This window comes from Alligator mississippiensis, chromosome 13 (genome assembly GCF_030867095.1).
Source record: "Alligator mississippiensis isolate rAllMis1 chromosome 13, rAllMis1, whole genome shotgun sequence".
In the NCBI taxonomy this organism is placed as follows: domain Eukaryota; kingdom Metazoa; phylum Chordata; order Crocodylia; family Alligatoridae; genus Alligator; species Alligator mississippiensis.
Window position 1 is genome coordinate 53112674 of NC_081836.1, and position 15781 is coordinate 53128454.

At 55.5% G+C, this 15781-nt stretch overlaps 1 protein-coding gene across 10 annotated transcripts in view; it reads right to left on the reverse strand.

Moving 5' to 3' along the window:
• The window catches only part of TNRC18 (trinucleotide repeat containing 18), an 83665-nt gene that overhangs the window by 49001 nt on the left and 18883 nt on the right, over positions 1-15781 (reverse strand). For all 10 annotated transcript variants that reach the window (XM_019494626.2, XM_059716443.1, XM_059716446.1 and 7 more), the window contains one exon: positions 619-744. In XM_019494626.2, the coding sequence (XP_019350171.1) occupies positions 619-744 (126 nt within the window). The remainder of the gene's footprint in view (positions 1-618; positions 745-15781) is intronic.

Here is a 15781-nt window from a genome sequence, read left to right on the forward strand (position 1 = left end):
TGCTGTCTCAGCCCAGGCCCACCCGCCTGTACTGGGAGTTTTAAGGTGTCTGCACCCCAAAACCGACACGTCACTCTAACGCAGTTGCTCGGCAGAGATGCCTTCCTTCTGGCTATTACAGCGGGGATGAACCTAACTTAAAAAGCCAGCAGCGCTCAGGGCCTTCTCCAGGCAGGGGTGACACCTGACTGCCCCTCTTCCCCTCTCCACCCCCTTTGGCTCAACGGCCATGGAAATCTGAGACAGACAAGAGCCACCTGTGACCAGCTGACCCCATAGCTGTACCCCTGTAGACAGGGAGAGGGGGAGGAAAGGCCTGATATGCATGGAGGCAGCTCATCCCAAACTCTTCTCTAACAGTGCTAGTAAAACTAAGTCTGTCTGCCCTAGAGGCCGCGACTGCTGTGTTGGGGCTGGGCTTGGATGGTAGAAATAAAGGAAAAGCCCCCCTTAGGCTGGACATGGTCCTTCTTGGCACGATCGTCTTCCTCCTTCGAAAACGCTTCCAGGGCTTGGATCACCAGGGTGGTGCGATAACACGGGTGCACAGATGGATGAGGACAGGCTAGAGAGGGCACATGCACGTGGTTCACAATACACCCGTACAAACACACTGACCTTTCTGGGACTCGAAGAGGCTGTGCTGACCCAGCTGGGCTAGGAGGGGGCTGCCGCTGCTGGGAGGCTCGAGATGATTCAGGGGAATGTACGAAGGGTACAACCCGTTAGGCAGATGGGAGAAGCCTGGAAAACAGAAGAGGAGACACGTTTCAGCCCAGCCGGCGCGTTGCATTGGAACACGCCCCGCGGAGTGACAGATTGTTATGGCTGGCGAGCCCCCCACGCCAGGAGAGGCGGCAGCGAAGCTCCACGCAGCTTGGCTTGAACCAGCCGGCGAGCCGTGCAAAGCTGCAAGATGGGCTCAGCCCCTGGAGATCGGTAGCAGCATTCAGAGCTTCCCGCTAGAGGGTGCTGCCAGCCCCTCCAACGCTCCCCCTCGCAGTACAGCCCTCCAGGAGCACGGGTGTCATTGCATCCCCCCGCGGCATGCGTCAGAGCCTCGAGCACGCAGGCTAATGCAAGTCGGATGAAAATTGTTACTCGCCGCAGGTGTCACCCCTCCCCGCCGCACCGCCGACGGTCAGAAGGGCCCAGTGCCTGTCATCGTGAGACCCCCAGTTGCTTGCAACTTTGCCAAGCTTTAGCCATTTGAGTTAACACTCCCCAGTGCTGGGCATCTGCCTCTAGGCAATTTTGCGGAGAACATCAGCCCAAACGGTTCACGCCTGGCAGTTACAAGTACTTGAAAACAGGGTCTGCTCAGCACCAGGCACACCGTACAAAGCAACGAGTGCACTCCAAAATCCCCAAAATACAGGACTATCACCTCCGAGTCACCTGCAGGAAGACAACCGTGTCAAGCTCTTTGGGGGAGGGACAGTCTTTTGGGCTACCTGGCTGTATAGCGACAAGGAGAGTGGAGCCCCAATCCAGGACTAGGGAGCTCAGGCGTTACCGTAAAACGGGTCCCCACGGCCGCACACGTGTAGCATTACACACAGAGCGGCTGTCCTGCCACTGCCACCTAACGGCAGCCTGGGGGTACCGCGTGCCTTGGCACCGTTCCCGTGTCCCAGAGTGGGTCCAGTTGGGGAATCTGAAGATAAGAATTGACTTTCCCTGGTGCGTCGCCATTTTAAGAGCTTTCCTTTTCCCCCAAATTAAAACCACCTGGAGAGTCCTAACGGATTAGGCAAGAATAAAATCACCGAGTCAGGCATTTAACGGCTTCACCCCTAGGTCAAGGCTTGCAAGAGAATTCCCCAATCCCATCCCTACAGCAGCAATACTCCAGAGACAGCCCAGAAATCAACTGATTAAAAAAGAAGCCAACCAAATTCAAGACAGACTCTCTCAAGGATTCAGTCCTTTTGCACACATACACGGACATGCACACACGTGAACCCCAATGAATGGGCTCTGTGTGCCGTGGTCATCTACCAGAGGGCACCGGAGTGGCTTAATTTCTCTGTGCAGCTTATCGATTTAGCTCCATCGATCACGGAGACTGCTCCATCTCAGATGCTTTCTGGAGCAGGGTAACGTGGGCTGTTGTCACTGCGAAGGGCCATGCAACTGGAAGAAAGAGACAACTCTGAGGTCCCAGGTGGCCACGACCTTGTGACGCTTCTTGTATTATCGTATAAAAGCCCTGTATCTGCTCCCTTTGCCAGGCATGAAATGTTCATATAGGACTTCCACTTCACACTCAACCAGCCAACACGCTTGCTTGGTCCAGGGACTGGAGGGTCTGCTCCACAACGAAGCATTATTCTAGTGCATGAGCCAGCTCCTGGGAACCAACTGCAGCCAATTCAGTAATGACACGGGGAAGAGACCAGGAAAGGTTTCACCTGAAACCTAGCACGACGCTCAGTGCTGACGCTGCTTGGCACAACCGTACTCCGGGAACACTTTCCAGGCCGCACACACCCAGTGAGCAGAGGACACACTAGGTTCACCATCAGGTACCAACACACTTGGTTCAGTTTTCAAGCAGCTAGGTCATGAGCTTTGGGGTTGGCACCGGGGCTATCGCGATTGCCATCCCTACACCAAGCCCGCCCTGGTCAGACCACCCCCTTTGGGAAGCCAAATCAAGCAAGGTACAAAGCATGGAAGTATTGAAGAAACCGTAGCTCTAAAGGGCTCAGGCCAGACCAGGTCTTGAACCATTCCTCTTCCTCAATGCCCTTGGCTCTCTCTTCTCAGAGACCTTATTTGCACTGGCCTTACTTTTCCAAGGAAAAGGTTCTCAACCATTTTAGACTTGAGGCACCCCTGGATAGAGCGGAGGCCCCCCTTGGAAAATGCCAGCTCTTAGTTTTCCCTCTTTTGCCTACTGAAAAATAATAGAGAAGCTTTTTTTCTGTTGCAAAGAACTCAGACAGGCCACGGCTGTGGATTCCCACCTGTAATTTCTGGGTTTACCTTGTGAATCATGTCTGTAAACTTTACGGTGCCACGACACCCTGGCAGAGAATCGCCGCCCTAAGCTACAACTCTTCCAGGGGGAGTTCGGTGGCAGAGAAAGCACCCGAAAAAGCCAACCCGGTGCTAAGACGCCAGCCACGTGGTGGCAACTCATCAGGGGTGGCCAAGAAAGGAGGCTCACGAAGAGTGGAGACTTCCTCGACACCAAGCTCCTCGCGGGACCATGGCTGTACGTGGTCTGGTTGCTAACAGAGACAAAACCCAATGCTCCGCAATGCCCAGTTAAACAGGTGGGCTGCACCCCTGGTCCTAACAGGGGCCAACGAGGCTTCCTGCCTGTTGTGGGCCATGGCTGGCTTTCGGGAAGACCCCGTCATTCAGACTTGGTGACATGCAGGAAGCCACCCCATCACGATCCCCTCTCCAGAGCTGCTCCAAACAGGGCTGGGGAGAAAGGGCAGGAGCAAAGCAAGCTTGCAATCAGTCCAGGTCACTTCCCACCCCTCCAACCCAGGACCTCCTGCCCGTCTCCAGCAGCATCCCGGGCCCCGGCTCGGTGGAACGGGGTCTCCGAGGCCGGCAGATCCAAGCGCTAGAGATCCTCGTCGGGGCGGGGAGGGGGAGCGGGTGCACGGAGGTCGAAGGTCGGGTGCAGTCACCTTTCAGTCCCTCCCCCCTGCCCAGAGGGAGGAAAGTTATTACAGATGTTTTACACCAGCTGCCATGGTAACCGGAGCCAGGAGCGGCGCGGCAACAAGCCCGCCTTTTGTGCGTGCTCAGGGCCCGGGAGCAGCCCCCGAGCTCTGCGGCATTGTGGGGAAAGCACGCACGGGGGGCTGCGGAGCCGGGGAGCCCCGAGGGGCAGCAGGGCCGGGGGGCAGGCAAAGCCTCAGCACTCGGATCGCCTCCCCGCCCCCGCCGGGCTGCTGGGGAATAAACAGATTAATTAATATTGAGGCCCTAGCAGCCTCGTTCTGCACGCTGCTTCTGGGGGGTCCTGGAAGACCCTGCGACAGACCCACGCCTTTCGCTTTTCCTCCCCAAGACCCGCCATTACACGTTGCCCCTTCTAAGTCCCACGCCTGCAGGAGCAGGATGAAAGTCCCTCAAAGCCCCACCCGGCGCCGGCCTTGCACGGGCAGGTTGCAACAGCTGGGAGACCGGAGAAACCCCCCAGCTCGGCTGGTTGCAAACTTTCTGCTCGGAGGCTGCCTGCCAGGACACGTGGCAGCACCGAACCCAAGCTGCCTCCATAACTTCATCACTGGAGGGACCCCTGCTGCCTGGCTCCCCCAAACCAGAACCGCCCTGGTCCTGTACCTCCCGTCCAGCCCCCGGAGATGCCTGGACAACTCATGTTCCCTGAGCATCTCCCATGAAGCGAGATGGTGCCAAGTTAGCAGTCCCCCAGCCCAAGGCCTCGGATGTCTCTCTGTATCCCCAGGAAAGCCACCCTTGCCAAAAGGAGGTCTGTATTGGGATCCCATTTGACAAATGGAGAAACTGAGGCACAGGCAGAGTGAGTAACTTGCCTGAGGCCAGTGGCAAAGGCAGCAACAGACCCCAGGTCTCCAGAGTCCTGGTCCCATGCTTTAGCCACCACACACGATTGTCCCCGTGCTACCCCCAGCACCCCTTGGGCGTCCCGCACCTTCCGATGGCACAGGGCAGGAGGGCTCCTGGGCAGTGCACATGGACGCAAGAAATGTAACGGAGGCCCTGACCACCGGGAGAGCGGCGGGGGTCCAGGCCGACCCAGCGGAGGCTGAGAGTGAAGAACGTAGACGCAGAGAACTGCTGCCTCGGGTGAGAGGGGACAGACACAGTCCCAGAGGGGCTACACATTAAGGGGGTGACGATGGAGCAAAGGACCAGAACCAGGGCACCTCCAATCTGAGCGTGTGCTGGGGAGGGAACTGGGCACAAGAGGGGCAGCAAGCTTGGCCAGGCCCTGCCTCCTGGGGCGTGACTCTGCCTCCTTCCTCAATGCAGCCCATGGCACCCATCCATCCAAAAGGGGCAAGACCACCCAGCCCCACAGGTCTGGAGGGGGCACAGCTCCTTCAGTCTGGTCCCCCCTATGGCACGAAGCAACTTCAGACCTAGGAAGAGGCACTTGCTACCTGGCTGCCTCCCGCACCCATGCAGCCAGCGACAAGCAGCATCGGACCCAGCCACAGGCTTCTGCTGCCCACCTCCATCTCCCCGAGAGGATCGGAGCAGACCGCCTTGCAAAGGGGTCTAAGGTCCTTCACCGATGGCTCCAAACAGGCTCCTCCACCTGAACTCTCAGTGCGAGCCCGCGGCCCTGCCAGTTTGTGGGTGGGCAAGGACGTGTGACCCCTGAGCACCTCTGGCCACAAGGTCACCTAACGCCAGCTCCCAAAGTCCTGCGGGCCTTTCGCTGCGCTGGGAGAACGCCCCTGCCATCAGAAAGCAGGGTCTCTCGCTCCATCTTTATCGTCATGGGCATGAGCTGCCCAGAGCTGCACCGTATGGAGACGGACCTGGAGGGTAGGTCAGACAGCAAAGGGACAAGGCTTCCCCGGGTGCCCTAGGACCCAGCCACATGCCCACCCCAGGAAGGCCTCACCCGAATGGGGGAAGACAGAGAAGACATTTAGGGTTAGGAGGTTCCCTAGTCATTGCCCTTCCTGCCAGCCAGCAGCTGCACCCTGGCACCTGCTCACGCTTGTCCCCAACAAAAGCTTCAACCAGCGATAACTTGACTTGTGAGCCCGTTCCCACGTGAGTTTTCCTATGTACATGCCTGTGGGATCTTTAGGGAAAGGTCAGGCCCGTGGATGGGGTCCGGGGCTGACAGGCAGCTCCCATGTCCTAATACCCAGCTCTCGCACCGACTCACTGCCCAGTGCCATGCTGTTGCCTCAGTGTCCCCAGCTGTAAAATGAGGCAACATACCTGCCTCGTGCGGGTGCTGGGAGGACGAAGGCTGGTGGAGACATAAATCGTGGAGAGCTGTTATTATGGGAGCCTGGCGGACGCAGCTGCCGAAAACGTCTTCATCTTTGCTCTGCTTTCTGAACGGCGAGGGGAGGAGCGGAGCCGGTGACTCACCAGCGAGAGGATGTGACCGATCAGGAGATTAGATACAAACAACCACAGAAACCGCACAACAAACTGTCTTCGGGGCCAGGGGTTGTGCTGGTCTCGGAGGATCGGGGAAGGAAGGGAAAGGGGAGGGGTGGGGAGACATGCTCAGTCAGACTGCGCCCGAGCTAAAACTCCCCTGGGGAAGTAAGTCTTCAGAAAAAAAACATTTACAGGAGCTCAGAGAAAACACGGGCTTGCTGAGTGTGTAAGGGGTCAAAGGGATGTGGAAGATGCTGCCCGTCCCTCCATGCACACGAGCTCACCGGGTCACCCTGAAGTGCAGTCCCCTGCCCAGATGGGTGCAGGGCTGAGCCAGGCAGCACGCCCAAGGCTGCTGGTGCATGCTAGCTTCAACACCACGCCCACGCCCTGATGCATGCAACCATAGCCAGTGCCTTCAAGGGATCCCACAGTCGCCACCAAGCACCGTCCTTCTTTGGGTGGAGGCTGGAAGGAGCCCTTGTGAAAGCCACTGAAGATAAAGCCTGGGGAAAGCGTGGGACTGGTCACCTCTACAGGTAATTCAGCCCACGCTGCTCCATGCAAACCAGGCGGATCGGCCCAGCTCCCCACTTCAAACCTAGCTGGAGAACCACACCACAAACTGACACCCAGAGCAAGCCGCCCGTGTTATGAGGATGCGTCAGACAGAAGCAGCATGCGGGATCGCTCCAGCCGTCGGCCACCCAACCTCATGTTCAGGGGACGGGACTCCAAGGGCCAGACCGTTGGAGAAGCCGCAACGCAGCATGCAAGGCTGGAAGTGCCCAGGCTGGGGTGTGAGGTGACAGGACCGGCCACAGAGCATGCAACAGCAGCAGGCTGAGGACAGGGTGCTGGTGCAGGAGGCCACGTGCTGCAGCTCCTACTTCCCATCAGAAACCACAGGCCCGTCGCCGGAAACCTTGCGGCCTTCACGGCTGCGTAGGAGGTTAAGTAACTTTTCTCCCCACTCTACACACGTGCCCGGATGCCGCCCGTTGACCGGTTACAGGTTTCTGCCTCTTATGAAATACAACTAACTGTAGGCCATGCTGGCCTCTTCAGCCTGGCACTTGATGGATGGACGAACTGGCGGGAAGTAGGAAGGCCTGAAGGAGAAGCAGCACCAAATTAACCAAAGACTTGCAAAGCCTCAAGGCACCCGTGCCACAGAAGCACCACAAAGGAATGACTCAAGCCTACAGTAAGGTCTTTCCCTTTTCCGGTGACTCTGGTACCCAGAACCAAGCCTGGAGGGCAGGGGAAATGGCCCCTGTAAGGTGCCAACCACCCATCGTTGTTCTCAAAGGCAAAGATGCCCCCCTGCAGGAGACAAAGCAGCCAGGGTCCAGGACAGCTACCTCTAGATCACCGTCCGCTCTGCCTCTGGGCCTTTCCTTCTCATCTCCCTCCAAGGTTCGCGCCAACCCTGGTAACCCAGGACAAGTACCACATGCTCAGACATGCTGCACCAGCACTAGCACACATAGCGCTGCTCTCTTCTGTATGAAGTGCCAAAAGGAAACTCAAAGCTGTAGGATCCCCCAGTTTTACAGCAGGAGGGTCTGAGATCCATCCCTGCCTTGGCTGTAGAGCTTCAGCTATTCATAGAGCAGCACAGAGCGACCAGGCCTTTCTCATACCCAGGAACACCCTCCCCTTTCCCCCCAGCCAAGGCTTCCCTCTGCCCTAGATGGAGTGCTTTAAAACAGCCAACTGGGACATCAGACCATGACACCAACAGCTCATTATCTGGCTGAAGAGGCCCTTTTCTCCAGCAGTGCAAGAAGCAGAGGGAAATCCAAGTGCACTGAATACAGTCTGAGGATCTAAGCAGGGTACAGTACTCAATCCCAGGTCTGGTCTCAGGTCTGTAACACGTGGGAAATGAGCAGGGAAGCATACCCGGCATCACCTGGCAGCCTATGGGTAGTGCTCTGTACTCGGTCAGAGACTGCATCCCATCACCGGTCCCTCATTCTCCATATCAGCAAGAGACCACACACTGCAGTTGTCATGTGGCTGTGCTGCCACTGTCTCAGTGCTGAGCTCGATACTGTAAGGGAACCGCTGCGGCTGCTGGAAGGGGATGGGGTTTTGCAGAGGCCGAGTTCAAATCCAAACCCCAACCAGATCTGGAGATTACCCAAAGTCCATCCCCTGCTATGCGCCAACAGAAAAAGGACCCAATTCCTACAGATATCCTTGTGCTGCATTCTGAAACTTGCTGGATCAAAAGTGATCATTGAGGAATTGGGGATCATGGGAACGGCAAGGTACAGAGGGAGCTGCTCCTCTCTTCCTGTAGACAAGCTGGTAGATCATATCATAAGGCAAAGGCCACTCTCAGTGGCTAGCCCAGAGGCCTTTGGAGCCCACAGAACCAGCTCGGGAATAGCTGGGCATTGACCCCTCCATCCTATCTGGCTGCAGGCTGCACACGAGAGGTGCTGGGTCTATAGCTGGGAATCAGATGCCAGAGACACCTGAGTGTGCGGAGACCAGAAAGGGTACATACTCACCCCTCCAGGCGCCTGGTCTTCAAGACAGGCAGAAGGAGCAGACACGCAGCCATAAATTACCCAGGCCAGAGCACGTACAGGGTGCTCAGTGTGCACCAGGGAGGCCATAGCTTTCCCCACCACTGGCTCCACCTGCTTGAAATGTGCACCTCGCTGCTGTGTGCTAGCACCCCAGCCTGCACCGTGGCCCCTGGCCTCTGTTGCTCTTCACTGGACAGAGAACAGTCCAGTGCCCGGGAGGAAAGGAGGCACTGGGGCAGCTGAGGCTATGTGAGCCTGCCCCATATAGTTACGCTCTCGCCAGACCCCTACCAAGCAAACCCCTGCCACACCAGCCCCACTTGGGGACCCCAGCCCCACTTGGGCAGACCCTATAAGCTGTGCCTGGAGAAAGGAGGGCTTTAGGGCCTTCTCAGAACAAGCAGCTTTTGCAGACCAAAGTCCTGAAAATGGCAGTTCCCAGGTTTCCCATCTGGGTACCTCCACGCTGCTCCCCACACACGCAAGTTTTGAACCTGATCTAAAGCTAAGATGCCATGAAAGAGAGAGTGCTCAGCTAGGCTTTCCCAGGGAGCCTGAGGACACTGCATGTCCGATTCCCTTAGGAACCGGGCACCCAATTCCTTTATAACTCTCTCAACACCCCCACCCCGCCATTTCCAAATGCCAAAAGTCACAGCTCACTGGCTGGATCCTGCTGTCCCACAAAGTGGCAGGGCAAGACACAATGATGGGTGGCCACAAGTGGCACAGGCAGGCTGTGTGTGGCATGTGGCCGATCAGGGAGAGGACAGGCAGGAGAGCGACAGATAAAAACAGCAGATATGGCAAGGGGAAGGGGCTGAGAGCGGCATGCGTGCCAAAAGGGCTGGCCCCCGATTGCATGAAGACTGTTGGGGTCAGTGCCCGGTGGGATCCGAACCAAAGCTCCCACCTTCTCCCAGGGGATGCCAAGAAGGACGCTGCAGGGGTAAGAGCAATGACTGGAGAGGCAGGAGAGCGGGGCTCCAGTCCTGCTGCTGCATCTCTTGAGGCCTCGGGGAGCTGAGCTAAGGCAGATTCATCCAGGAGGGGTCGCAAAATGCTGGGAAATCCTCAGTGTGGAGTTTTACGATGCCTGCCACCCCCACCTCCCTCCTCCTTGAAAGCACCACCTGCCTCCTTCCCACCCCCGGGTCTGCCCCGCATCTGGCTCCTGAAGAGGCAGGTGAGCAGGCGGAGGCGGGAGTGGCAAAGAAGAAAGCACATTTCTGAGCAGGGCAGGCACCGCCTGGGACAAGAATGCGGTTACACCAGCGGCCTGGAATCCAACCTCCCGAAAGGGCAGCACATCAGAGACCCCCAGGCAGCGCTGCTGGGGAGGCCCCTGCAGACACGGGTCACGACACCATCAGCACCTCCAGAGATCCTGTGTAGCAAAGCTGGTGCTCAGGAAAGGTTAAATAGAAATGCACCCCTTTCCCCGCCCCGGGATGCAAAGACAGGCGGTGCAGGAGAGCTCACAAGGAGCAGCTACATGCACGGGAGGAGCTACACCCCCGACAGCTGTGAGCTGGACAGCAACAACGGCATAAATCTTTCCCACCTCCTCCTCGGTCTCTCGGGGCAGTTCTCATTAGGCCCCCAAGATGTTTGACTCCATGCCATCTGCACGGAAGCAGCGTCACAAAGCCTCATGACAGGAGAGGCTGCAATCAAGCCCACAGCGTGCAGCGGAGCTACTGTACTGCTCCCCGGAGGTACGGCTCTCCTTGCACAGGGCTCGCCGCTGGCTCCTGAATTGGAAGTGCCTCAAGCTGGCCGTGCTCCGCAGGAGAACGTGCCGCCTACCTGCCTTGCTTTGCCTGACTCTGCCAGCAACCTTAGCCCCCATCCCAAAGCTAACGGTCACTTCAAATTGTTAATTTACACCATTGTTCCCTGCCACCCTCACTTGAGCATCTCGCGGGCATCAATCACTTCTCAATACACAGCAACGATATCAATTGGACTCGATGTTTAATCTTCCGAGGGCTCTGGAGGCTGTCGAGATGCCGCCAACATGCATGCGTGGTGCATGCAAGCAGGTGGCTTCACCTCCTTCGTCTCTAGTGTTTTGCGCCCAGCGCGGTGTCTTCCCACCAGCAAATCCCCACCCGAAGAGCTGGCGGAAGCCGAGAGCCCCGCACAGATTCCCATTCTCGTTACACTTGTTAATCTGCACCCAGGCAGGTTTAAAACTGCACTTGCTCAATATTTACTATTGTTTTCAGCTGCCTTGATACAGGAACAGCAAGTCCCTTCCTAAATGGAAGGAGAGGCGGCTCTATTCCTCCCATGCCAGTGCTACTGCATCCACGACACCTCGCCGAAGGCTAGGCGCTGACTTCTTGCAACATGGCTCCCAGGGTGAATCACCACGGATAACCCAGCACCTCCAGCAGCCAATACACACAGAGGGGCAGAAGGGATTTCCCTGGCTGGGAAAATCTGACTCTTGCTGCCGCAAAACTTCAGCCTGCTCTGCACCATGGCCAGGACACAGGGTATTTCAGTAGCGACTAGGGGAAAGGCAATTTAAAAAAGCACCCGGTGACGTGAAGGAGAAGAAGGGTAGTGCAATAGCTACGACACTAGCTGGAGACTTGAGAAACCTGTACCATTTCCCCAAGTAGAAATGTCCCTCCTGCTGTCTGTCCTGTCCCTTACCTCCACCACAGGTCTCAGCCACAACCAGCCAGCAAGGCCATGGTGGCAGCAGCCCCATCACGGCTGGCAGTGCCCAGGCAGGGGGGCACAGCACACAGCCCTCTTGCAAAGAAGCAAGTGATAAGGTCTCTTTTAAAACAGAAAGGGCTCTTGGGGCAACAGGGAAAGGAGGAGAGAAAGCTGCCCAGACTTCTTGTCTTCATCGTGGGGTAGAACTGGGTTCCCGCATTATTACACAGCCCTTGTGAGGGCCTGAGCAGGCAACATGAAATTCAAGCAGCTAAACCAGCCCGACTGCAATCCCCTTCCAGCTCACCACAACCTCCCCCTTCGTGGGTTATTCCTCCTCCTCTCGTCCTCCTCCTCCGGGCTAGAGACTGATGGCCATTCGAGTGTGGACTGGGGTGTCTGCTCCTTCCTTCAGCCACTTGACTTCTCCAGCAGCAGATGAGCTGGCATACCCCCACATACCCCACCCTTCACACTCAGAGGCAGCATGGGCAGCAGGGAGAGAGAACCAGGCCACTGATTAATGCCCGTTGTTATCTGGATTATTTACAGTGGCCAACTGGCAGAGTCTGGTGACTGGAAACTGGCCACAACCAAGGAACTAGCAAGAGTCCTCTTACAAAGTACTCCTTCTTCCCCCCAATGGCAAATGATCAGATGGCTTGGACCATTTGTCTTCATCTCTGCAGTTCTCCTAGACCAAAGACCCCACCAAAACCGGCTTGCTAGCCAGGGACTCTCCGTAATACCCGGCCTGGATGCCTGCAATGAAAATCAAATTCTGAAGAACTGAGATCAGAGGTTTCCTTTCATCTGGTTTCCCCTTCATCGTTAAAAATCTGCCCTGCAGCTGCACAATCACGATCCAGGATCTTGCCGTTTCCATTTTAAACAAGTTTCTAGTCCTTCTGTTTATCCTTGAAGATCTGAAGTAGGGGTTGGCAGTGCAGTGAGGTCCTCCAGAGCGCTGCCATGCCAGATGGAAACAGCCCTTTTTTAGACAGACGCTGTTTGTTAGAGAGAAAACTTTCAACCACAAGCATGCGTCCACGCTGCTCGAGCTTCAGCTTTGTCTTCTCTGTTTACCACGCACCGGACGCAGCACAGACCTCAGTGCCACACAGGGACGTCCACCAGCTGAATTACAGACTGAAAGCAAACTTAGTGGAAAAACTCTTTAAAAAATAGGGCCAAAAAGGACTTCAGGAGGTCATCTAGACTAATCCCCTGCTCAAGGCAGGAATATCCCTGCCAAAATCCTCCCAGCCAAGTGCCTGCCTAACCTACAGGTAAAAGACTTCCAGTGATGGCCTTTCCACAATCTCCTTAGCTAATCCCATCCAACACTAAATCACTCTCATTAACTAGAAAGATCTTCCTTATATGCAATCTAAATCTCCTTTGTTGCAATATAATTGCACTGAGTTTGCGACAGCCTGAAACAAAGGCCGCTCTTGAAGTTGTGAACTGGCCTCCATCTAAACTGGATGTTAATTCTACAAAAAGAATAAAAGGTGCCAGCCCCTGCCTATTTGCCTGGCTGATCAATGCAACAGATGAAAGCCCTTTGCTAACCACCATAAAACACCTTCAGCACCTTCCCAGATACCTAAGGGAGCTTGTACATGTGACCGTGGGGCCGTGTACACATGACAAAAAGTGACGAGAAATCACCATTTGTCTAACATAATGGCATCACCATGTACATGTGCACGATTTTTTTTCATGTAAACATTTTTTGGAGCATGGCAACTTAGACCACCTCCGATGTGTTTTAGTTTGATCGAGGCAAATTGTTCTGTTGTGGATAAAAAAAAAAAATAATTGTGCATGTGGTCATGTCTGGCAGCTGGAGAAGGTGCACAGGGCGCTGGGAGCTCGGGCAGGCTCGTGGAAGCTCGGGCTTGGCGGGCTTCCAGAGCTCCATGCACCGTCCCTCCTGCCACCTTCCTGCACTACCCCAGGGGCAAGCTAGCCTGTTCCCGGGTGCTCCCAGGCAGGGAGCACAGTGCATGGGGCGCTGGAAGCCGGCCAAGCCCGAGCTTCCCCACACCCAGGCTTCCAGCACCCAATGCACCGTTGAATCGGGCTGGGTGCTACCTGCAAGCTGGGGCAGCACCTGCCCAGCTAGCACCCTGCCTGGGTAGCCCTGGGAGGCGCTGCCACCATGGAGGGAAGCATCGGACCCCCCTGCCCCACAGCCCAGGGGCTGTACGACCTGGCTTCCAGGCTCTGCCAGGGGAAGGAAAAAAAAAGAAGCAGGCCCTTCGCTGCTTTTTTTTTCCCCTCCCGGCAGAGCCTGCCCGCAGCAGGGGTGGGGGTAAGCTGCCGGCGGGCCGTCATTGTCCCGTCACAGTGACGGAAGCCCCTAAATTGAAATGGTGGGTCAATTAAAAACCCACAAATTAAAAACCCACCGTTTCAATTTAGGGGAACTAAAACCCCATCACCTGTAAAAGTGCCCTAAGGCACCAATTGCCTCCTCCTCTAGGCCCCACCCAACAACTTCAAAGTTTGGTCTGAAGGCAGGGGCAGGAGGTGCTGTCCCGACTGCATGATTCAATCTCCTACCTAATCCTGTAGGAATAAAAGACAACTACTGAGGGTCCCAAAATTTCCACCAAACTGCCACAGAGTGCAGGGATCTTGCCTTGCAATTCAGTCCAGCCTCCCACACACAGGCTTGCTCTTCAGAAACAGGAGGAGATCCCTGGGACATACGCTGATACCCAGTCAGACTTTCTGCCATTAGCTCCATCCTTAAACCAGGCCTCCAGTGCTACAACCCTCCTGCCCACACATTCACTCTCGGTGCTGTGAAGATGCTACGTGCCAGCAGAGGCATCTGCACAAACTATTAAAATACACCCGGGGTTGTATCCCCCATTAGATGGGATGTCCCCGAGTCCAGAGAATGCTGCAGGAAATGCATGAACCTACTGATCCTTTGCCAGCAGGAAAAAAGGAAAAGGGATCAAATTCTTGGAGGAAAAGGGCATCAGTAGCTACTGAGCATGGGAGCTCGCCTCCGACTCAAAACTCCCCAGACCTTAAAATGCTGGAGGCTTCAGGTGGGAGAGGAACGGTGGAAAAAAAGCCGTGATCCGACCCAGTTCCCTTTCCCTTTCAGCATCTACTCTCTGCCACGGGCTGACGCAGGAGAACGGGCAAGATGGACCTACGGTCTCACACGCCCATGGCAGTGCTGACGTTCGAAGGAAATTGCTTTTCTTGCTTCCGCAGAGTAACTCTCAAAGATTTTGTGGAGCTGTTGGGCATGGCCAAATTATTAGCCAGAGTCATACTGGAAGAAAAGCATTGTTTTACCGTTTCAGTTCATCTTTAAAAATGTAGTGAAGGACACAGAGTCATAGGTACTGGTAGCCATGTGTTGGCTAGCATCTGAAGAACAGAAAGGCTTCACAGGGAGAAGGGAACTTGATAGATGGCTACAGAAGCAATGGGATAAAATTAAGGAGCTTTAACATTTTAAGCTGGATACTGTTCCCCCTTCTGATGTTAGATGCATCCATTTGCTAAGGAGTGGGTATGTAGGGCCTTGCAAATGGGCATCCAATTGGGGAATGAGTCCGTGACTTGGCAAGGAGTATGTTCCAAGTAGATCTCGGCATATTCACACGTGCCCAAGAATACACCAGGCATGAAACAGAGGCAGTCAAACAGCACTGGAGAGCAATCACTCCTTTCAAGATTTGCAGCTCAGCACCACGGCCCAGTTCCCAAACAGCAATGCAGCCACAAGAACTGGCTAGCCAGAGTGAAAGCGCAAAGCCCGCTCTTCCGCTGCTCATACAGCCACGTCTGCACACGCCACGGCCTACAGCAACTACATGACGATCTTTCCCCGAGACTGCACGTTTGCTCGCGTGCAAAAACGTGGAAAACTATGTGCGACAGCACCAACAGGCCCTGCCACAGCAATGCATGCACAGACCAGCGCACCAATGGACTAGATGGAACAAACTGGTCTCTTCCATCCTTTAATCCACATTTCTGGGATCCACAACCATTCTGCCCCCTCCCCATAGCTGGTGCAGCATCAGCCAACGAACCCTATTTGCAGGGCTGAGCCCACACAGCTGGTGCCTGGAAATGGAAACGAACAAAAAAAAAGCTAGAGTTGACTAGAGATAACGTCCCTGCAGCTCCCCTTATTCCAGAGGCCCAGAAGGCTCCTCTTGCTGGGTAACAAGGGCCGTGCGAGTTCAAGCAAGCAACTTCTGATGCTAACCTCGCCATTTGTATGCCTGCAGCATCGTTACAAAGCCATCCGTGTTTTTAAATCCTCTGTGTTATTGGCTTCACAACGCTGTGTCTGCACAAGGACGCGGATGCTGGCAATCTACATCAGCCACCTGCTCCAACCATGAACGGTGAGTTTTGTAGTGGAATAAGGCCATCCCCAGGAGCAAAGCCAGCTAACCCAGCAGAGTTTTCCTAGCATACCTGAG